General features: G+C 40.7%; 1 protein-coding gene and 1 long non-coding RNA gene across 2 annotated transcripts; one reads left to right on the top strand and one right to left on the bottom strand.

Moving 5' to 3' along the window:
- Positions 1-75: 75 nt before the first annotated feature.
- On the top strand, positions 76-2,388 carry LOC116735100 (uncharacterized). The gene is made up of 2 exons (XR_004342330.1): positions 76-707; positions 881-2,388. It is a non-coding gene; the product is annotated as an uncharacterized LOC116735100 (long non-coding RNA).
- A 3,823-nt stretch (positions 2,389-6,211) lies between these two features.
- On the bottom strand, positions 6,212-22,016 carry LOC116735742 (ral guanine nucleotide dissociation stimulator). Its single transcript, XM_032587809.1, has 18 exons — positions 21,819-22,016; positions 21,632-21,724; positions 18,304-18,596; positions 17,114-17,158; positions 16,818-17,020; positions 16,548-16,687; positions 16,212-16,454; positions 15,521-15,624; positions 15,074-15,158; positions 13,469-13,537; positions 12,877-12,963; positions 11,649-11,681; positions 11,235-11,356; positions 10,894-10,983; positions 9,875-10,004; positions 9,243-9,557; positions 8,145-8,259; positions 6,212-8,058 (listed from the first exon to the last, which is right to left on the bottom strand). Exons 2-18 carry the CDS (start codon positions 21,653-21,655, stop codon positions 7,919-7,921), a joined length of 2,238 nt encoding a protein of 745 aa, XP_032443700.1. The 5' UTR covers positions 21,656-21,724; positions 21,819-22,016; the 3' UTR covers positions 6,212-7,918.
- Between the last annotated feature and the right edge of the window lie 438 nt (positions 22,017-22,454).

Genomic DNA, 22,454 nt, shown 5'->3' with positions numbered 1-22,454 from the left:
TAATGTTTATTGCTTGTTGACTGTGTTGTGTTTTTTACGGTGTAAATCATTTTGAACTTCAAAATAAACTTGATTGGATCTCCAGTGTTGTCCCTTTCTCAACCTTCCCCTGACCTCTGCTGTTCAGAGTGACATACAAAAACGACACTTTGAGGTTTCGAACGTGCAAGTTCAGGGAGTGTGATGGCGGATAGACCGCGAAGATCAAGAAACGTGATTACATTTGTCTCCGAATAGAGCGCCGTAACTATACCAACTCCATCCACCAGCCCCGTGGGAGTTGCACTTTGGCAACAGTAGCCATAGTGAGGAAAAACACCAAAGATACGGAGCAACATGCCGGCACTCCTTTGAGAGTTAAAACGTAGCAGTATGCGAGCTGTTGGTGGAAATAACATCAGGAGAAAATGATATGGAACCACATGGGGATTCATATTCAGCTCCTCTATAAATACAGAAGCAACAAATGTATGCGCTATCCCACTAAATGCGTGGGTTGTCAACACCTTCGACCTGAGCTCTTCCCCCTGCGAAGAAAATAGTCCAGGACTTTTGCCGGCTGTACGCGGCACCGCCACACGCAAACAAGGTTGGCAGATGGCGCCGCTTAGAATAAGACCTGCATACAGCCGCTCGCACCGCTGCGACGCAGCCGCCTAAAAAATACAATTACTGCAGCGCCAGCAGATACTCAGGATCAAATGCAGGTAAGTTCCCAGCATAGCTTCTTTATTTCCTCAACAGATTCCTCCATCAGTCTACAATACAGCAATACTATGAAGAAGTAAAAGGAAATGTGAAATAAAATTACATGAATAAAGTCAAATTAACACAACTTTAAATCGTGCGTTCTCCTTTTTTTTTTCTGTATGTATTTCAGGCTTATTAAAACGCACCGCAGAACCCCAACCCGGCCAATCAAGCAAATACTTCTGGCACCACCTGGCTCGGATTTCGGGGTCGGGCACCGGGCCGTAAATCTAAACTCCAGCCCTGATTGTATTTCAGCAGCTTTTCGCGCTGCCAGCATGCCGCCGCAGTTGGCGGCTGTTATGACACAACCAGAGAGAGCGGCAGCCTGTTCTCCACCAGAACGTCGGGTATTCTGCTTTCACATGACGAACCTGACCTGTGCGGCGGGCTGGTGGAAACAAAAATAAGCAAGGCCAAAACAGGGGCGCCGCTAATAATAACGAAACTGGAGCGTCCTCCACTCGCTTCGCCGTTCCGACGACGCGCTTCTGTCTTTCCAAGTAAACAGGACGTGGGGTCATCATTCTTCGGGCCGTTGCTAACGACGCAGAGGTTTTGAAAGTGATGGCCGCATGTCGAATCTGAACCGCTGGGATTGGAAGCTTCGTGTTGTGATTGGACTTGGCGCTCTACACTCGAAGTTGCCAAATAAATGCACTACAAGGAGTGTATACCTGGGGTGTGATATCAGCCACTGGTTTCAAATCCCGCCATGTAAAGACTCTCGTTTCCTCTAACAGTCCGAGGTCAAGAGGTGAAGACGGGTCAGTTTGTGTCCACGGTTACAGTCCGCGCCTCGTTGATCCTAGCTATAGATCTGCGGTTCCTGGACAAATCAGGGCACGACCTTCAATCTGAAGAGCAGAGTTCACATGCAGTTTGACACACAGTTCACTGTCATTTCTGTTTGTTTCACAATTTAGCTGTAAAATCTACGTCCCAAAAAAAAAAAAAAACTGGCTTCCTCTTTCAACTGCCTCTAGTGACATCACGAAAGTTGTAAGGCAACTGTAAAGAGCTTCTAATTGTATTTTTTTTCCTCTTCATTTGCATATTTTAGTTGTAATGTCTCCTTCAAAGTCATGGATTTCATTTCATTGTGGCAACAGAACACAGAGAAGACGATAGAACTCCAACGCTTCAGAAACCATCAGAACTCCCTAATTGACCGCACTGATATTAACATTATGCATTTCCCAGCCACATACTTTCATTTCATTGCACAATCAAGCAACTAAGTTACCTTTGTTATTATGAAAATGCTGTAAAAATCAAATATGACTTAAAAGAAATTTGACTTTTACAATTTGATGCCTTGAAATTGGGCCTTTGTCTCTTTAAGAAGCTTCTGCTCTTTCTGAAACTTCGCCTTCAGGATGTCGTCACAACACTGCTTCATTTTAACGTTCTTAGGAGCATTGCAATAAGAAGTAGTGCGTATGTTCAGTGCACCAGGTAGATTGCTAACTGCTGCTGCCGCTAGTCTGGAGGAGCAGAGTGAGGGGTTGCTCTGTGAGGCGGATGTTTGGCTGAGTATGTTTTTGATGAGGAAGGTAACATTAAAACATGAGGAAAAAAAGCTGTTTTTGTTATTGCGTTTTCATGAATGTTGGAAATAAACAGTCATAAAACATTTTCAAATCTTACCTATTTTGTGTAAATATTATAATTTAATTAAACGGTAGATTATTATCAGATTTGCATTGCACCCTAGACAAGCAGACCTTGCTTACCTTACCAGTAAGTAAGGTAAAGATACCTTACTTACTGGGCAAGAACAAACTTGTGCTTCATCAGTGTAAAGTTTTGTACCAGAAAACTGATACGAATGGGACAAAATGGCCAGGACACGCTACATTTTTGCACCTCTTATGATGTCACCAACCCACATTTTCCACCAAACTTAATCTGCAAGGGTCTTTTTTTTTTAAACTCACTTCGTGAGTCCATGCTGCTTTATTTTTGTCTGGCTACATTTACTAGTAACCACACACAACTACTGGATGGTACCTTTAATAGGCAAATAAGTACTATTTAGAAGTTTCAAGGGGGTTTTTTTCTTCTTTTTTGTAGCTACTCACAGTAAGAACACAAAGAGAGAGAAAGAGAGAGCCAGACCTCGCAGGCATGCATAATACATGAGGCAGCAAGAGACGAGGGGCAATGTCCTGGTTCTCCTCTACAACTGCTGACCTAGGCAACAAACCCTCAACACACAATGTGAGGCAAATCCTCATCTAATGCATCCAGACCCATATCCCCTTTGCTGAGTGTGCATATGCTGCAGCCAAGTGCTTGGCTGGACCAGCAGGGCACGTCAGGCTCTTTTCAGTTCTGTCACAAAAAAAAATCCACTAAAATCAGACTGAATCCTAATTTAAATATGAAGTGTAACTAAACTTAGCTAGTTTTTTTTTGTTTTTTTTTTTTAGGTTAAAGCTATCACCTCCTCAAAATATGTCCACAGCAGTGAAAGACCTCTACGGTAGCGAGGGTGACAGCTGCACTTGTAAGAACTGAATGTGCTAAAAAGGTTGGCCATTACTGACCCCATGCGGTGCATCAATGTCATTACAGCTCGGTAGTGAAATCTTTCTCCTCTTAGCGGCTCCTCAGCGCCGGTACGTGGAATTGTAGAGAAATGTGTCCACTGATATTAACGACTTGTTAGAATTTAGTCACACAAAAAAAGGCAGAACTTTTAAAGATTTTATTTTACTTAACAAAATTAGTTTAATTGCGACTAACTACAAGTATTCAGTATTTTCTTTTCTGTGTACTCCGGTTGCCAAGCAACAGTATTTCGTTGCCAAATTCACTGTCGTGTCTTTGGTGCAATGACAAAGTAAGTCCATGTCTAAATCTATTTTTGCTTCATCCTCTCATGTCAGAAGAAAGAAAATCAAAGAATGATTAAGGCATGAAACGTCAGCTAAACACTTTAAAATTTAACGTCTATTTCAACAAGTTAGCATGTCGGCCTTTGACCTGGCAACCACAGCTAAGACGTGCAACAACTGCTGGCAAGTTTGACTTTGAAATTAGCACTGTCACTTTGCTAATTACGGCTGGATATAAATTTAAAATTCTCCCCAACACAGAAACTTTCTCAACTAAAAGTCATATGAAAGTTTGTAACTTTTAACTGAGGTAATATATTTATTCATAACACAACCAGAGTTATGAATGGACTGGAATAGGGCTTACATTTCAGGTCCTTCTCAGAAATTTGGCCTGAGCATTTTTGACTGGTCTTATTTGATTTGTGCCAATGATCCTCATCAAATATGTTTGTATGTTTTAGGATTATACTTATAAATACAAACTTATGCCTGTTCATATGTGCTTATTCATACATATTCTTACACACACTCCTACGCATATACAGATGACCTATGACTTAGCACAAAATTTCATAGCTTTTTTTTTTTTTTTTAGAATTTAGCCATTATTAAACATTTACAAGCTTCAGGACAAGCTTGTATTTAGATCAGTTTGTTAAATTAAATTAAATGTAATTTAATTCCAAATTCCTGTTTGTAGTATAGACCTGAAGAAAGCTGTGTCTGACATTGCTTCTGTGTTTTGTGATTAGATTATGGATTGAATGTGGGACCACATTGCCTGAGCAGATTCTCTCTTGAATGCGTTTAGTTTATACGAAACAAACTCGACGAGGCTAACTTTATTAATGAACTGTGAGTTATTTTGATTTTTTGATTTTTAAAGCGTCTATGGCCGACAGAATTAGTGGGTGGTGTGACTACAAACGAGCACCAGCAGGGGGCAGTGCTGCTACGTGTGCAAAGACAGAAAAGCAGCACTTTTGGCGATCAATTTTGCAAAATTGGAAACCTATGGATTTAAATAACACTAATTGCTGTAGTAATTTTTTTGTATGTCAAACAACAGTAACATAATTAAGCAAATAACTATAATACAATGTGGACATATCATGCTTTTACATCTTTCCATATGTAAATCATTCACTTATGGTCCACATACAGTAGAAATGCAATGCTTTGGTGGGAATTCTTGTGGCTCCACAGAGCCCGCATGTGCCCCTGCAGTCTTTTTAAATGTGAATGAGACGTTTCACGCCCGGCCCCGCACCAGGTGGCACATCGTTCCACTCCACGCCATTCGGCCAGCTTGATAGGAACGATACGATTATGTACCGGCAGGGAAATGTTTTATCCAAGATGTCACCGTCCAGCATCCGTACATGTTGGAGCCAAAGTCAGAGTCTGACCCGGGGCAGGAGAATGAAGACGATTTTTAATGGATAGCAATTGTGTTATTTCTGTGTTTACATCCTCTCCATCTTCTCAAACTACAATTAGCTATAATTAACTATAATTAATTGTAGGGTAGCTTAACCATAGTGTTCATACATGTCAGATACCTATTAAAATATTAATGCTATCACAATATGACTGAAGGAAGTAGTTAATAGGAGAGAACTTCTTTGGAGGCATGGCGATGGGTTTCTCCTAAGCAAAAACGTTAAAAATAAATAATAATATGTTAAGGAGGCTGCTGAAAGCTAGCACACAACGCTAACAGAAGAGGAAGGAAAAATGCTGCTATCAAACCAATGACCAAAAACGTCATTATCACAAAAAAAAAAAAAATCGGTCTAAAATAAGCTTTGTTGTCATTTTAATGTGGTTTGGAGCTTACTTACCGCTTTGCTGTTTCAATAGAGGGAAGGAACCGACGTCTCAATCAGAGGAGGTCTTTCGGAAAATCACTCGATATTTCCGGAGGTTGCTGAAGCACTAAATGTAGGCCTACTTTTCGATCTTCACTAATGTGTGTACTTTTCTGACAAAAATAACATTTAACCAGACACTTCGAAGATTCTCCGATGACGGGTAATAAGAAATACCCAATACCGCTGGAACCTCACGTTTTGACTTGGTTACGTGCAACTTCGGCGTAGCTGAACTTGAACTACAAAAATTGGTAGAGGAAAAGAAAAATGGCGGATTCACAAAACTGATTAGCCGGAAGTCCATGACTCCCCCCCCCCGGTTCTTCTTCTTCGACGTTTTTTGGCGGTTGGCAGACAACAAAAATGGCGCATTACCGCCTTCTATGTTCTGGTAGCCTGATGTGTTTGCAGCACTGTAGTGTGTATGAAGCATGTAATGTACAAAGTGGCAAAGCAAAAATAATAAAATACATTAACTAAAAAGTGTACTTCATTAGCAATTATAATAAACCAAAAGTGTAATTGTAGCATACTGTAATCACACTACTAATATATAAAATATGTAATGCCAATATACTTAAAATACATTCTAAATATATTTTAAATGTAATTCAATCACAAAACTAGTGCACTCAAAATATACTAATCAAGCACATTTATATTACATAAAAAGCAATATACTTAAAGTATGCAAAGTATAACTTAAGTTGTCCAAAAAAAAGTACGTTGACGTACACTTAGGACACTTTAAATTGTGCTTTAATACAATTTAAATACTGTTAAAATACACTAAGCACAAAATTAGTTGTTTCAAAATGTCACACTTTAAGTTAACTAATCCTAAGTGAACTTGAAGTAAACTCATGATTAGTCTGTCTTAAAGTGTGCTCAAGAATGTTAAAAATTTTACATACTTAGTATATTCATTTTTCACCACGGCAGGTTGGAAACTTTTTATTTTTATTTAATGGCTTTTAATACATCCTGGTAATGCATATCAAATTCTGAATTAAAAACAGTAAATTATTTTGTTGTTGTTTGGAACATCTTTGGTAATTTAAAACAATTATATGATAAGTTTTACAGGAAAAAAAAACAACAAAAAAACTTTGTGGCTTCAGGTGTCATGTGCAGGAACACGTTACACTGAGGTGTGTTTTCCAGAAACAGCTTCTGTGGGAAGTGGAAAGTCAGGGAAAAGCCTGTTCATTATCTTCCCACAGCAGCCGTTTCTCCCCTCAGGGCTGAAAACCTCTCAACTTGCAGGCTTTCAAAGGAAAGAAACTCGTGATTTAATACATGTGTGTTTACGGTATCCGGTTCGTCTTTGCTGCCCTTCTATAAAACCGAAGATCTTGACGTCACCTCGACCGACGTGACTTTCTGGAAAATTCCGTCAACACAATCAAACGGTTAGCTGGTTTTAGCACAACTTCAATCCTGGGTGAGTTTGTTTAGTTACAGCTTAACTAAATACAGACTCCTTATAATGTTAGATATTCAAACATTCAAAAAAAACAACAAAAAAAAAAGAATAATCACAAAGGCATTAACGGGAACATTTTAAACTCTGTGTCGGATTTTTTTTTTTTTTAAACAAGCAATGTTTTTGCCATTTAAGAGATAAGCTTGCTAAGTGATGAGTCATCGAGATGTGCTCATCGAACAAAGGTGCGGTTAAGGTGAATTAATCACAGTGGAGGCAAAATAAATACAAAACGTTACAAAATTTTGAACTTTGAAAAGTCTAAAAGACAAACTAACACAAAAAAAAGAAAACCACACGTTTAAGGCTTCCTTTCATTTTGTATATTGGGAGTACAGATCTAGGACGTCAACGTTTCGCCGCTGCCGTCATGATCCCTGCCACAGGAATGCCCTCCTTCCAGTCAGAGCTGCCAGTCGCTCGTGGCAACCATCACAGGTACGCCATGAACCGGAGAGCTCATCCTCCACATGCATTTCTGAGGCCATCCAACTCAGCGACGTAGGACAAAGGCAGATGTTCTAACCCTTTATTGGGTTAAGTCTTAATCCCTTTTAATGACTCCAGCTCAGTCGGGAAACGTGCAATTGTCACTGTTATTTCTTTTTCCTTTTCCTGTGTAAATACGTTGGCACGTGCTTCCCGTACAAGGGTGTGTTCCCACACGTCATTATGATGAATAGCAAGTCAAATTGAATCAGCGCTCACATGAAATCTCTATGGGAAAAGCCACTTCACACCCAGCAGTCTTCCAACCAGGAAGTAATCTGATGAAGGAGTTTTAGGTTCCGTCACTAAAGTGCTTTTTTTTTCTTGTCAGAATCTGGTAAGCTTCCTTAAGCGCATTCTGTTTTCATCCCTTTTGGTGCAAAGTAAACGAACCGTAGAGTTTGGGAAGCTTTTATGAGTCGAAGCCCGTTTTCCCAGGAACCGATCTATCCAATCGGCTCGGCTTGCGGGCCTCACCTGGCGAAACGGCTGAGACTGGCGGTTTTTCTCAGCGGCTGCTTCTGGCTTTTGTGGTACAAGCGCAGGACGAAGTCAAAGTTAGCGGTCGTGGACATGGCGTAGAAGACGTTGGCTTTGTCCGGCACAAGCAACTCTGAGGACAAAGAAACATAAGCTGGTTATCGTCGTGTTACTCTCCTGACCGCGGCGTTTACGCAGACCGGCTCGGTGCGGTCGGACCTTTCTGCTGCGACATGATCTGCGACAGGGTGAAGTCCTGCGGGTTCATGTGCTCCAGGTGATGCTTCTCCAAAGCCCTCTGGATCACCTGGGCCGTTTTATCCTGACTGGTCAGCTGCAAAGACACAAAGAGACGCAAAAAAAAAAACACACACACACCTCAGTGAGTGGCAACATTCCGTTTAGTCACGGTGTGTGACGTGTTTTGGCATGTGCTGGTGACGGCCCGTTCAGCATTTTCTCTTGATATTTTGAGGAACTGCTTTTGTTTTGATTGGGTTTTCCATTTTGGTTTGTAGGTAAGGCTTCCTAAGTGATTCCTGTTCTGGTGTTGAGATAAGGAAAAACACCAGACAGATATTTATCGATGAAAACACCTGACTGAACAATGCAAAACCAAACCAAAGCCTACATACTCAAGAATTTAAGCAAAGATGTGGCCCCAAAGTAAAATAAAGAGCAAGAAGGACAGAATGTACATATTTTTAAAAATCAAAAGAGGACAAATCTAACTTGATTAGCATGCAGGAACATCAGGAATGCAGTATTAGCTATGTTAATGTGGTACCATCATCTATGGATACAAGCAGCGGCCTTTTGTGGAGCACTGACTGCAGCTTTTGTGGAGAAGTTTGTTTGGATGTGTAGTCACAGCTAAGAGTGGTGGGATTGTGACTGACAAGACTTCTTTCAAAAGTTCATAAGTATAATTTTCAACCACGGTTTACATCCGTGTTTACCACAGATGGCTTCTTCTGATGCAGAATTATGATCAAGAAAGTACCATACAGATCTTTCTAATTAAAGCAACATTTCTCTTGTAATTTTAAAACGTTCTTCTGGTGAAGTTGCATCTTTATTCTGCTAATATTATCACTGTGAAAACTTTTTTTTATTATTATTTTAGCCTGCTCCTAATACTCTGTCATACAAGTCACATACGGGATGATACAAACCACCTTTTGAAAATATTTTCAGTCATTTGGAATTTCTATTTTTAGAAAATAAAGTGAGAAAGTCTGATGGCATGAACAAAGACTTAACAATTTTTTTTAAAGTCGCATCTCGAAGCCGTACTCCAAACTGAACCAAACTCACCAAGATGCTTTTGTACATGTTGCCGTTGTCGAGTCCCAGGTCCACGCTGACGCGGATGATGCAGGAGTCGCAGACCTGCCGGTTGTACATGGGCAGGGACGTCATGGAAATGGAGCGCTTGTGGTGGGAGGACGGGTGAGCACTGGGTCGGGCGGCAGCGGTGGCCGGGTCTGTACCGCAGAGGTTGGAGCCGCAGTCCGACGGGGAACCAGACGGAGACTCTAGAGAAGAAGCCGCCGAGGGGAAAGGGGTGGATAAGGAAGAGGAGGAGGAAGAGAAGGCCTCGGAAACGTTGTTGTAGGAGCTGTGGAAGGACTAGAGAGGAAAAGCAGAGAGAAAATAAAATAAACTTTCTTGAATGGTGTTTAAGTATTAAACACCCCTTTGCTCTACTAATTAGAAATGCATAAATGTTGCGTTTGCTTCAAGGGGACGACTGTTTGAGAAACAGAGCGCATTTTGTTGGAGTCACAGAATGACTTAGCTTTCAACAAAGACCATCGCTGTTAACACTAGAAACAACAGATACAAGACAGAGACAATGGGCTTCATCTGAGAACAAAGACACACTCTCTCACACACACACACACACAGAGAGAGAGAGAGAGAGAGAGAGAGAGAGAGATGGTTACCTGTAGTTTAATAGAACATGTTGCGTTTGGGGAAGAAAGATCTTCCATCTCAGATCCACTGGATCCAGAGGATGAAACGCTGATCTGGTCAGCTGGGAGTTTCTTGGCGGTCTCACTCACCGACCTGAAGCTGAGGGGGAAAATCTCATTAAGGATGCTGCAGCAAACCAACTGAACCAGAATAATAACAATATTACACAAGCTGTTAATCAACATTTGATTCTTATCATCTAAATGTAAATAAATCTGATGAGTGCTGTAAATTATGAGCATCAACTTCTGGTTTGAATACGCAAACATAAGCTAAAGCACTGAGGAAAAGTATTCACACCCCTTCAACAGCTCCACATTTGATTATGTAACCACCACAAACTCCAAAGTATTTTATTAGGACGTCAGATCAAGACAAAGTGGAACATAATTGTGAAATGGAAGGAATGTAATTAGAGTGCTAATTTCAAATAATTACATAGATTTTAAACATTTTAAGGCATTTTTATTTTATTTTTTTAAATCTACAGACATCCTGAGCTGGAACCTTTGTATTCACGTTTCTGGTACGGCTGTAAATCTGACGCGCAAGCTGATTTCCTTGGCCAGGTGGGGGTTACTTTCTGCATCTAAAACCGATCTGATGGGACGCTGAAAAACACTTCTGTTATGTTCAAGGTGTGTTAAAAGGAGTTAGCCTAGCGGCGACGCTATTCAAGCCTAAAATAGCATCTCAATGCTCAACAGGTCGCAGCAGGACAAGTCTGAACACACAGCCAGCGCTACAATCCAAACGAGCTTGAGCTAGGTTACTAGCAAGGAGGGGAAGAAATTTTACCCTCCATGTGTGGGAAGGTAGTAGAAACAAACTAGCCCAATCGCTTCTTAGTCCTCTACTCCTTTTTATTGCTCTATTGCATAAAATATAATTAAAATTTGTTGCAGGGTGTGGTTGCATTGTGACCAAGTTTAAAAAGGTCAAAGAGTGTGACTACTTTTCGAGACGTTGTATGCAGTGCGACACTCACAAGGAGAGTTTCTTTGTGATAGAGCGGTTGCTCCAGGAATTCGGTGAACAAGCGTCCACCGGAGGCTCCAGCTGCTTTGACATTTCATAGCTGTAATAGGAAAAAAATAAAATTAGAAAACACGAGAAAGTATAGAATTTTCACGCAAACTGCTTTTTTCCCCCGAATTTGAATCTCCAAATCAAACATCCTGTATTTCTTTTATTCTTTTATGCAGAAAAAAGGTTTTGAAAAGCAACTTCTGTAGTCCACAGCAACCAAATCTTTACTACACTCAAGCAGGGTTGCGTGTGATTTTGTCACATGACGAAGGGGGAAATAGATAAACATTTTCGGCTCACCTCTCCTGATCTGTGAGCAGTCTGTGTCCGTGCAGCCAAACGGAGATTTTGGGATGTTTGGGGAGGCTGTACTGGGAACAGGACGCCTGCAGCACGCGGATCTGTGACAGGACGTCAAACTCCTGCGTGGGAAACGAGAAACGTTGACGGTGAGACGGTGAAAGCAGGGCGAAACGCGCCGCTGGATGTCAGGACGTCAGGTTGCATAATCTGGCCCGGAGCAACAAGGTTGCAGTTGCACTCAAGAAAGTCACATGAGAACTCCAGCTTCGAATATGAATTCAGGTTTATGTTTAACTTTCTGTTAACTCTGACAGCATATGTACTACTCTACTATCTAATATACACTCATCCAGCATGTAGAAAAATGTTACATAAAGACGAAGAATCCAGTAAATGACAGGAACTACTTACCCTCCTCCTCTTCTCAAAGTTTATAAGTCCATCCTGTTAGGAGAGTGGATTATTAGTGCTTTCATTTATTACATAAATCAATGATTAATTTGGTACAGCCTAAGTTGTTTTTTTCTAAATATTAACCATGGTGGTAAAAGTACAACAAATAGCTTTCTTGAACAACTCTGCAATTTTTTCCACACGTCTTTGGGGTCTTTTTTTTTCTATGTGAATTACTGCAACTGATACACAGCTGATTTTACAAGCACAAAACTTCAATAGTGTATAAAAGCATAATTTTAAATATCTAATTAGCGACATTGTTTTATTTCATTCTAAAAGGGCAGCAATTTCTTTAACAATCAAACTGAGCTTTTATTAGTATTAAAAACCACCATTATTGCTTCTCTAAGAATATTAGTTGTTAATGATCTACACGCAACAAAAAACTGAGGGTTACGAGAAACTCAAAAGTCTTTTTCCCGATGGGTAAAAGCGACATTTTTAACCGCTAGCAGCTCATGCTAATGCTAACAAAACCCTCAGCTGATGTAGCAAAGAGCAAGACTTCAGTAGACAACAAGAAGGAATATATTACAGTAAATATGTCAGTTTCATTTGCTTTCAGGTTCATTCTGTCTGTTATTGAGCGTACTGCTTGAAAAAGGAGTCCTAAAGAAAGTTAAAAGCGCCAATTCTTACAGCTACTAATGCTAACCATGCTAACAGTAACTAAAAGATGCTAAAGCCAGCCTAAAATGTAGAATTTTTATAACTTTTGCTTTTAAATAACTAAAGTAAAACCCAATTTTTTAATACATACTTTTAGTGAATATGCTGCTCAGGAGTTTATTCTTTTTTTTTTTTAATTGATAAACTAATAGGCTGACATTTGGTATACATATGTTGGCTAGCAAAAAAAGAAATTGACAAGCTGGCAGAAAAAGTGCAACTAACTGGTCCGCTTTTCATCTACACCGATTTACTTTAAAAATTAAATAAAAATGAAGATATTGCACTTTTAGCTTCATCCCATGTCGACACAAGGTCACAGTTTTCATTAGTCCAGTTCTAGAGCCACAAGTGGCACTTTGGCTCACTTAATTAAATAATTAGTAAATGATGAAACATCGTTTCATTCTTTTGTTCTGTTCTGTACTGAAATTCACTGGCCTTCCTGGTAAATTTGATCTAGAACTGCCAATAAAATGTTCAAGTATTCCAGCATAAACGTAGCATCGTTTACCTCTGTGGTGTCGGGTAGAGCCGTGTCCAACATGGTGAGGACGGTCAGAAAGGTGCCCAGGTAAGGAACCACTGCACTTGAGGTACTCTGTATGTGTAGAAAACCATTAAAATCACAGCAGCAGGTTTATTCCCCCTTTACTTTTACTCTAAAATTCATTTTGTTCTTTTTTTTTTTCCATTGGCTTGTTTTACATTGACAGATCTAAACAGGACAATGTTCACACCAGGATTGAACGCAGTCAGCAGAACCGCTCATATTACCACCCAGAAGAATGTGGACAGGACCCCATGAAAACCCCCCGTCTGGTCTATTATTACTGACCTATAATCCTATTGACCTGACGCCATTTGAAACCCGCTCAGCGCCGAGCGGCGCTAAAAATAGTTTCGGGTTCCAGCCGCGTTCCAGAGAGGGAAATCAACCCTCGCGGAGCTCTTTCAGAGGCGTGGAGTATGAGGGAGATTTGCATGAATCTTCTGCCTCATATGAAAATGACTCAAAGATGAAAGGCCAAGTGCTAAGCCAAGCCCCGGCTTAATCAAGCTCTCTTTTTTTTTTTCTTCTTTATTCGTATTTAGATATAGCTTACCATCTGCCGGAGTTGACACTTCTTGCTTAACTTTGGAGAAACATTATCCACATTGGCTTGGCTTCCGTCCTGTTGATGACAATCAAAGCTGTGCTCAGTTTAAGGTTGGAGACAGTTCCACTGGCAAAAGGAAGAGCTTTTATCACACATTAGCCTGAACATCCTGTTTAACAGTTAATCGTTAGATTGTTTTCTTTTTTCCCCAAAAGGATTTAGGTCCATTTCCAATGTACCTGAGCGCTTTTATCCATAAGCAAATAGGCTTAGGTTTGGAATACATATGAATACCAGTGTTTACATAGATAAGAGGACTGCCTGAAAAATGTAAGGCAATCAAGAGAAGGTATTGTGGGGCAACAAACGCTGGCTGTTTAGCTGCTGGGTACAGAAAGAGCAAGGGATCTGGTGACTTTAGGGTTCTTTATTGGAACTGGACAAAAGACGTCTGTGACGCAGTTCCCTAAAGAAAGTCACGGAGAGAAGAGTGAGACGGGAGCATGATGTGCTCAAAGCCCCTTGTTTGCTATTCATAACCATTTCTGCAAACATTAACTCAAAAGGGAATCTTTTTAAAGATTAAAAGAGTGGCATTCGTGTTCAAGGAGACAATCTTTGCACTCGTTCATGAGCTAACGTTCTGGTTTCTTTGTAACAGTTTTTTATTATTATTTTGCCTGTTCAAGATCCAAGTCTGTAATTCTAGGTTCTTTTATTTTATACGAAACCAATTAATATTTTATCAAAATTCTGTATGGGGCAAATTGTAATCGGCAGGTCATGATTTTTAAAGAGCGACCAGAAAACCACAATTGCTGCACCCCAAATATTAAGGATTTTACCTTAACATTCACCATGTACTGGTTACTGGTATTAAGGCATGCTAATGTTTTAAAATGTTCATATTTTAAAATTGATACTGTTATAAATTGAACAGTTTCACGTCTGGACCTTGAATTTTGAATACTGTAATAGTCAGAAAGTGTTACAACACTGCTGATCAGATGGCTGAAAGAAGATTACTGCAGTTTATCACAGTCTAACAGGAAATTGGGAATAGTTCTGTTTGCAAAAATACATGTAGAATCATGATGGGGGAACCAAGATAGCACCAGCAGTAAGAAGGAATAATTGTGACTCTTCTGTTATTATTAAACAGTCTTCCACTGTTTTAGATCATATTTAGCATTTTTTGATTAAAGTGTTTGAGTAAAAATGATAAAATGTCATATTTTTTTCAATCATGGTTAACACAATTGATTATCTCATACCAATTCACTATTAAACAGGGTCTGTCCACTTAAGGGAAGGTTTAGATTGGGGTCCGTTTTTGGCGGATACCAATTTTTCTTTGGTCTGAAAAGTCAAAGTTGCTAGGTTGGCAATAGGGGGATAATTATTGTTAACTACCCACATGCCTACATTTAAAGGGACAATAGCTAATTTTCAGTCCTTTGTGGATGTTGATAAGATCAGCTACTCATGGCCAATAACCAATCTACCAAGATTAAGGAACTCTGGGGCGATTTATTGGTACACCAGCAGTGCCGATCTTCATGAGTTGTGTATGTGAGGGCTAACTCCGCAAATGTGATGTGTTTTTCTCACCTCCACCAGGAGCTCTCTGTTGGTCAGAACACAGTTCTCGTCCGGGAACGTCTCCCAGAGGTTATCGAACGTGGCCATGCTGTCTCTGCAAACAGGGACCGAGACAACATGAAGACAACAGCTGCAGGTTGTTCTAACATTATCCACAGTAAGCACTTTTAAAGCTTTCCAAAGTTTAACTTATTTGCACAGTGAGCAGCTTAGGTGAAGCTTAGCACCAAACTAGTGAACTTTTAACTCAGTTCACGACCCGAGCTAAAATATGGGTCATCAACCAAAGGAGACGTTTGCCGATTCGGCCAATCGAGTTTCACAGATCTGTACCCATTGGCAGGTTGATGTTCTTGTTAAGCGGCTCTTATGTAGAGAAAATCTACTTAAGACCTTGGAGACGTGCCAAAGAGGCCTTTGAGATTAAATAAAATAGAAAGATGATCCGAACCCCACCTGCTGACAGCTGCCCAGGTCTTCCTCAGCCTGTAAACGGCATTCGAGTGCAGGGCAGAAAGGATGGCCTTGAGGGAGGAGAAGTTCTTCAAGCGACGACATTCCTGCCAAACAAAACCGACCCCCGTCACTTCAATGTTTCTCCAACTCTACGCTAACCAGGCACGGGTTAGTATGAGATTGTGTGTGATACACTTTTGGGAAAACATGCAAAGGTTCCATGGTGTTATACCCTATTGTTATTCTTAGTCGTTCTAGACTAAGAAGTGTAGCCGATTAATCAGGAAGTTGAAGCCAGTAGCCAACCTGCAGTCTGCTGCTGAACAGATAAGCCACTCATTGTAGTCCAACAGCAGATATTTCTCCAAAAGTTACACTAATAAAACACACATGGTGTCTCTGGACAACAGAACAAACCACCACTGCACTCACAGGTGTTTGCATACTGATTTTGATAACTGTGTATTTCTACTTCTTAGCATTATTTGTAGTGTTGTACACTTAGTGTAGGCGCCCTACACTGCCCCCTAGAGTCTAGGGTAATGTGGGTTACAGTGAGGACACACGCAGTATAAATTAGTGTTGGCGTGATTCCGAGCGTCTATTTTCATGTGTCAAGCATAAACCAAGCTTACCACCTATACATAATGACTAAATAAAGCTCCTGAGTCACCTGGCTACTATAACACACCTGTGCCACTTTGATCCACTTCTCAATGATGCGAGCCCTCTGGGCTGGAGTTGTAGGAGGCGACCCAGAGGAGCCGTTAGCTGGTTCTGCAGACTGGGAGAGCAGCGACACGATAACCCTGTTGGTCAACGCGTTGAACTGCGTGATGGTGGCTCGGATCGTGGGAGACATGTTTTCCTTCTTGTCTCTCTGGGACCACACGCAGCCCAGACACTGGTAGGGCACCACTTTGACAAACAGGGCCTGGAAAGGTCAAGGAAGCCCACCATCAGCCTTTATATAGCCAGATATAAGCAACATTTAATAAAGAGACATGAAACATATCCAGTGACGCACAGAGTCCATTTGAGTGAGCTGCTCAGCGATGGATGAGGCTGAGAAATCCATGATGCTGCCCTGATCCAGAGAGGTTTCACATCCTGAATCCTCACTGGCATACTCTTCCTCAAGACCAGCAGCAACATTCGACAATGCTCCTGAAATTATAAAAAGGAGAAAAAAACACTGTTAGTAGTGGGAACTTAACGTGTTTCCTACCACAATTACTGTCAAGAAGACCAACTGTGTCATCGTGGCCAAAGGAAAAGTTGTAGAATAGAGGGTCACCTTCGTCTTTCTGGAACTTTCTGAGCAGCTCCTCGGCTTGTCCGGCCAGTGAGCAGAAGTTCGGCTGGCTGCGCATGCCGCCGTGCACAGCGGAGCTGATCCTCAGGTGATCCAGCAGCAGGCAGAGAGCCGGGTGCAGCGGAGGGTCCCTGAAGTCCTCGCTGTACTCATCCAACCACGTCTGGATGAACGTCAACAGAAGGCTGGAGAGAGAGAGAGAGCAGAGCACATGGAGGACAACTTTACCAACCATGAAAAACCACAACAAACCTCAAGCTGGGACATTTTTCACCCACCTCCTGCAGTAACCCACGTTGTCCACATCTGAAGAAGTGCTGTCTCTGTAAGCAAATTTTTAAAAAAAATTTAAAAATCAAAAGTCAGCCTCTTTCTTTCTGTCTTCTAAAATCTTTTGATTATTATTTGCACCCGCCTACTCCCTAACGTTTAACCCAAACGACGCATAATGGCTGTTGTTGGGAGCTTCCAGCTAATGAGCACCTGCTCAGCACCGATCACATCAAAGCCGGGACGAGAGGCTCGCTTTATGGGCGGGAACATCAAACACAAGGCTCAATTCAAAACATGGGGACCGAGCATGAATAAACCCAGAGGCTTTGTTTTTCCAAGACTGATTTATGCTTTCTTTTGTCCTGGAAAATAAACTGAAATATTGGTTCCTAGGAGCATTCAGACCCTTTGAGAGGTTTCCTTTTGGGGTTTTGTCTCTATTAGATTTTGTACAATTAGAACCTGAAGTGGAGATGCAGTGATTTTGTTTAGCCAGCCGATCGATTGGTACAGACTCACTTTATTTTGGATGATGGGCGGATACTAGTATTTGAATACTTGCCAACTTCGTGACTCTTTCGCTACGTTTAGCAAAAATAAATTAATTAAAAATAAAAACAATAAATAATAATACTTTTTTTTTTCCTTAAAAAAAAAACTATCTGTGATCAGCCGGAATATAGAATCGGTGCGCCCCCAACCAGAAGGTTTCGCCCATTTTTTGGAGAAAATTAGCTCAAACTCAGTCAGAACATCTGTGAACATTATTTTACAAGTCCTGTCACAGAATCTGTAATGGATTAAAACTTTGACTAGGCCATTTTGACACAAAACCATCAATCTAGATAATTCCATTCTTTATTTCCCCACTGCATTGGTGTTGTTGCACTGGTGGAAAAATACTTGGTAAGATTTAGTTTTTCCAGTGTATGTGTGTGTTTGCAGAACTTTAAGTTTGTTTTGCTCATTTTGCTAAATTTAAGGCAGGAAAAAAATATCACTGGGAAAGTTTTCTATTTAACCATATCAATCTCCAAACTTGAGATGGAAAACCAAGTTTTTGCCGTCTTTCTATCGCCGTCCGCAAAAAATGCTCTGAATGGGCCGTACTTTTTACACCTCTGATGTAGATGGTACAGAATCTAAAAGACCAGACAGTGGCCAGCTTGGAGTGGGTCAAAGGAGGCAGCTGTACCTCTGGAAGAGCAGCTCTATGAGCGCCGTGGTGCTGGTGTAGGTCCGGTAGGTGGACAGGAAGATCCGGCTGTAGTCCAAGTCCTGGCTGCTGCTGCTGTCCAGGAGGTGATTTATGAGCATGTCCAGTGTGGCAGCCTTGAGACGCCGCACCTTACAGGTCCTGTACTGGACAAAACCGCAGCAGGAGCTCGTCTCGCTGGGGCCGGGCGAGGACGGGTCCGGCTCCCGGCGCAGCGTCACCCCGTACACGACGCCGTCCTCCTTCTCCTCACCCCACTCCTGCACTGGATTCTGGAGAAAAAAACCCAACAAAAAACACAATCAAGTATCGGGTGGGGAATGACTGTCAAGAATCCAAAAACTAAAAGATACAGAGTCACATGTTCAAATATGGATCGAGTTATGTTTGCAGTTACAACAGAAGGGTCAGGGCGTGCCGTGGTGGCGTAGGGGTTAGCGCGACCCACATTTGGAGGCCTCAAGTCCTCGACGCGGCTGTCGCGGGTTCGACTCCCGGACCCGGCGACATTTACCGCATGTCTTCCCCTCTCTCCTTCCCCCTTTCCTGTCAGCCTACTTCATGAAAAGGGACTCTAGAGCCCACAAAAAGACCCCCTGGAGGGGTAAAAAAAAAAAAAAAAAAAAAAAAAAAAAAAAAAAATAAAAACAACAGAAGGGTCAGAGGGCGAGCTCAGCAAACAGAAATAGTCACAAGCAATCCTGGCCACACACAAACAGGTGACACAGCAGCCCACTGAGACTTAACACTGATCCCTCGTAAAGCCGCAGCAACTAGGTAATATTTACGTCCGCTAATAGTCATCATCTCCAGCGGCGGCACAAACAGGTTGGCGTGTGATAATGACAACAATTATTTCAGATCTAGCTGATTCAGATAGATGGAACAGATTTAGAATAATAACATAATGGTGTGTCTGTTTTTTTTTTCTTTTTTAAACAACTTCCTTGCAACTCTGATCTTTCCAAGAATCTTATAGCTAAACATCAGTGTTTATGGACAAATAAAGGAAAATCAAGAGGTTGGCACAGCAACTCTATGGGGGAGAAAAAAAAAATTTCCAGTCTATTCAGTCCTCTTATTTAAAAAAAAAGAAAGAAAAAAAAGCACACTATAGCTCTGCAGGTGTTGACAACAGCAGGAGTCATGGCTCTAAGATTTAAATCCTCTTTTCATAAAATCAAAACAAGAGGTTAGACTTTGCGTTCTGTTAGAGCTTTCAGTTTGGCTTTAGGGCCAAAGCCAAAGCAGAGTTTTTAAAAGCGTGCCTGGAATGACACTGGAGAACCGGTTTTATCAGATATGTGCGCCTGAGTCAGGCCACCAGCTTATCACACTTTAACATGAAAACCATCAAATAAGCTACTTTTCCATAAACTGTAGGAACTCATTTTCAATTTTTATAGTTCAGTTAAAAATGTCAACATTAGATACTTTATTTAGGTAACAAATACTACCTATAATAAAAATATATATATATTAAAAAAAATTTTATAATTAACAAAATTTGCCTAGCTACCTAGTTTAACTACAGCTAATAAGTGTTAACCATTTATTATTACCTAGCTAATAAATTTAAAGTATTTAAAAAAAAAACTTTATCCCAAGTAGCACTGACTTAGCTTAGTGAGCTAGTTTATCTATGTAACTTGAGCTGATAAACTAATTTATCTAGATAGCTAAATTAGTCTGGCTACCTAACTAAACTAGTTTCAGCTGTCTATCGTTTTACCAATAAACAGCTAAAGTTGTTCATCGCTAAACAGTTTTAGCTAGTTTAGCAATAGCACTAAGTAGCTAAAACATAAACAGACAACAAGTCAATCTGCAGCATCTGAAATCCAGTTTCACAAAAACAATATTCAAAGAACCTATTATTAGACACTGCGTATTGCTACAGAAATCAGAAGGAATGACTTGGTGTACATGAGTTGGTGTCATTTATATGTTGACGTTACATTTAACTCAAAATAAGTTTTACAGGCCAGTACTAGGTTGTATCTTTTTCTCCCAAAATACCCAAAGATTGGAGCTAATTTGCTAATTTAAAAGTAGCTGCCCACAAACAGCTGAAATCTGCCAATACTTGAGACTCCTTCTAAAATCGATTAGAACTGCCTATTTTAAAACTTCAAAACACCAAAAACATCGCCACACGCTTTAAAATGCACTGTGGAAACCATCTTAGCACAACCGCAGAAGCTAATATCTACAGTGGTCCTTATTTCTACTCGTATGGATACAGCCAGTCAGTAGCAAGCAAAATGAACAGTCCTCGTGAATTGGCCGCATTGCAAATACCAACCAGTAGAGTGGTAACAATGCAGCTAAGTAGTCCAGCTTACCAAGCTGTTTTTTTGTTCTTAGAATATCTTCGTTCAATTTTGTAAAATCTGTTGTTTTTTTAGCTGAACTGTAAAGCAAAAATCTCTGAACAGGCAAACCTTTCGCAAATAATTCAAAGTACAGTTAAGTAAATAAAAAAAATTCAGAATAATTGAATCTGCAAATACCAAACAACGAATTGGTGGTTTGCAGACAAATAAACGTAAGCGTCATAGGAATATTAATAGTTTAATTTCCATAGTAACTGAGTAGGACAGATCCTGTCTGCTGCTCACGTCTTTGCTAGGATCACATTTCATTTGAAATGCTGAGCTCACAAAAAGATTTGAGACAAAAACAATCACCTCTTTATACCGTTCACTTTTCAGGCTTGTCTCAATCTGAAATGCCAAAAGTGAACACAAAAGAAGAGAAATTCTCTTATTGTGTCTGCAATTAGAATTAAGGTTTCAACAAACTTTCAGTGCTTGTGCCGCCCCTGACGACATTTCACCCGGAGCGGTGAGCCACAATGTTCATGTTAAAACCGGCATTATTGATTGAAAACACAACCTCTTCTCCCTAGTCCTACTATATGTACAGTTATTTTATCATTTATAATTTACTAATAAAATAGTGTATCCCACATAGCATTGATTGAAGTTAACAACAAAATAATATCTGCTAGAAATCAACAAATGTGCAAAAGAAAGCATGAACAATATTAAGAAAAACACATTAATGGTCATTTGGGTGGTTGCTATGAACCTAGCAACCGCCCAAAGGTTGCTAGGTTACGAACTTAACTAAATGTGGTCCTCTAAATCAAATTCTACACAGAGCCCGTTTGAATGGCGAGAAAATAACATTATTACCATTAAAAGAACAACTTTCCTCCCCCTAACTAAAAAACGTACTCTCCCCGAAAACAGCAGGCAACTTGCAGAGACACCTGATATGTGACGTTTCCAGCCAAACTCACCATGGTCAGCTCCCACTTGCCCATCTTGTCCGCTCGGCTTACGAAGTGCGGCTCTTCATCTCGACAGCAACTTCAGGTAAAGTTAACTTCCAACTAGCGAAGCAAAGAAAAAAAAATAAAATAAAATAAAAGTCTGCCTTTTTCCAACAAATTTAAAACCAAAAACGTTGGTCCGGTCGCGAGCTACCTTCACGCGCTCGCCTTGAAATGTTGAAGAGGTTTTTGCTACATTTTAGCTGCTGGGTATTTTAAAGGGTCGGCCCGGTTCTCTTGGCGTTCGCCTGCGGTTGGTGCCTGAGTGTTTTTGAGCTGTCCCAGCCTGTCCGACAGCACCGACACCGGCTCGGTGGCTCTCCCTCTGTGACAGGAGACGGGAAAGAAACCCGTCCGTCCTAATGTGGGAGGCGGCGGCTCTCCCGGGCCTGAGGGGAGGAGGTGTGTCCCCGTCATGCCTGTCTGCGTCTGGTGTGTGCGTCAAAAATCCTTTCGCTTCTAGTCAACCACTTTTATTTTATGGATCTAGTTACTATTTCAGTTTTAATTATTCTATTGAGCTATTTTAGAATAAATTAGCCTTGTTTTATTTTATTAGTTTTTAGCTTGTCCAGAGCGCTGCAGCTAGGAAAGATTAAAACGTTGTTCTTTCTCCCCATGGCAGTTTCTCTCTATTGTCTCCTTGTTAAGTATCGAATAGAGTTTTCTTCTCACATATAAAGCCCATAACACTCATTTTTGTTCTTTAATGGAAACTACTGAAAGGCAAAGTCTGGTCATCAGTTTATGACATTACAGCTAAAGCAGTCTGGTTATGCAGAAGAACAAA

This window comes from Xiphophorus hellerii, chromosome 16 (genome assembly GCF_003331165.1).
Source record: "Xiphophorus hellerii strain 12219 chromosome 16, Xiphophorus_hellerii-4.1, whole genome shotgun sequence".
Taxonomy (NCBI): Eukaryota; Metazoa; Chordata; class Actinopteri; order Cyprinodontiformes; family Poeciliidae; genus Xiphophorus; species Xiphophorus hellerii.
Note: the sequence above shows the minus strand (reverse complement) of the source record. Positions and strands in the feature narration are given on the sequence as shown.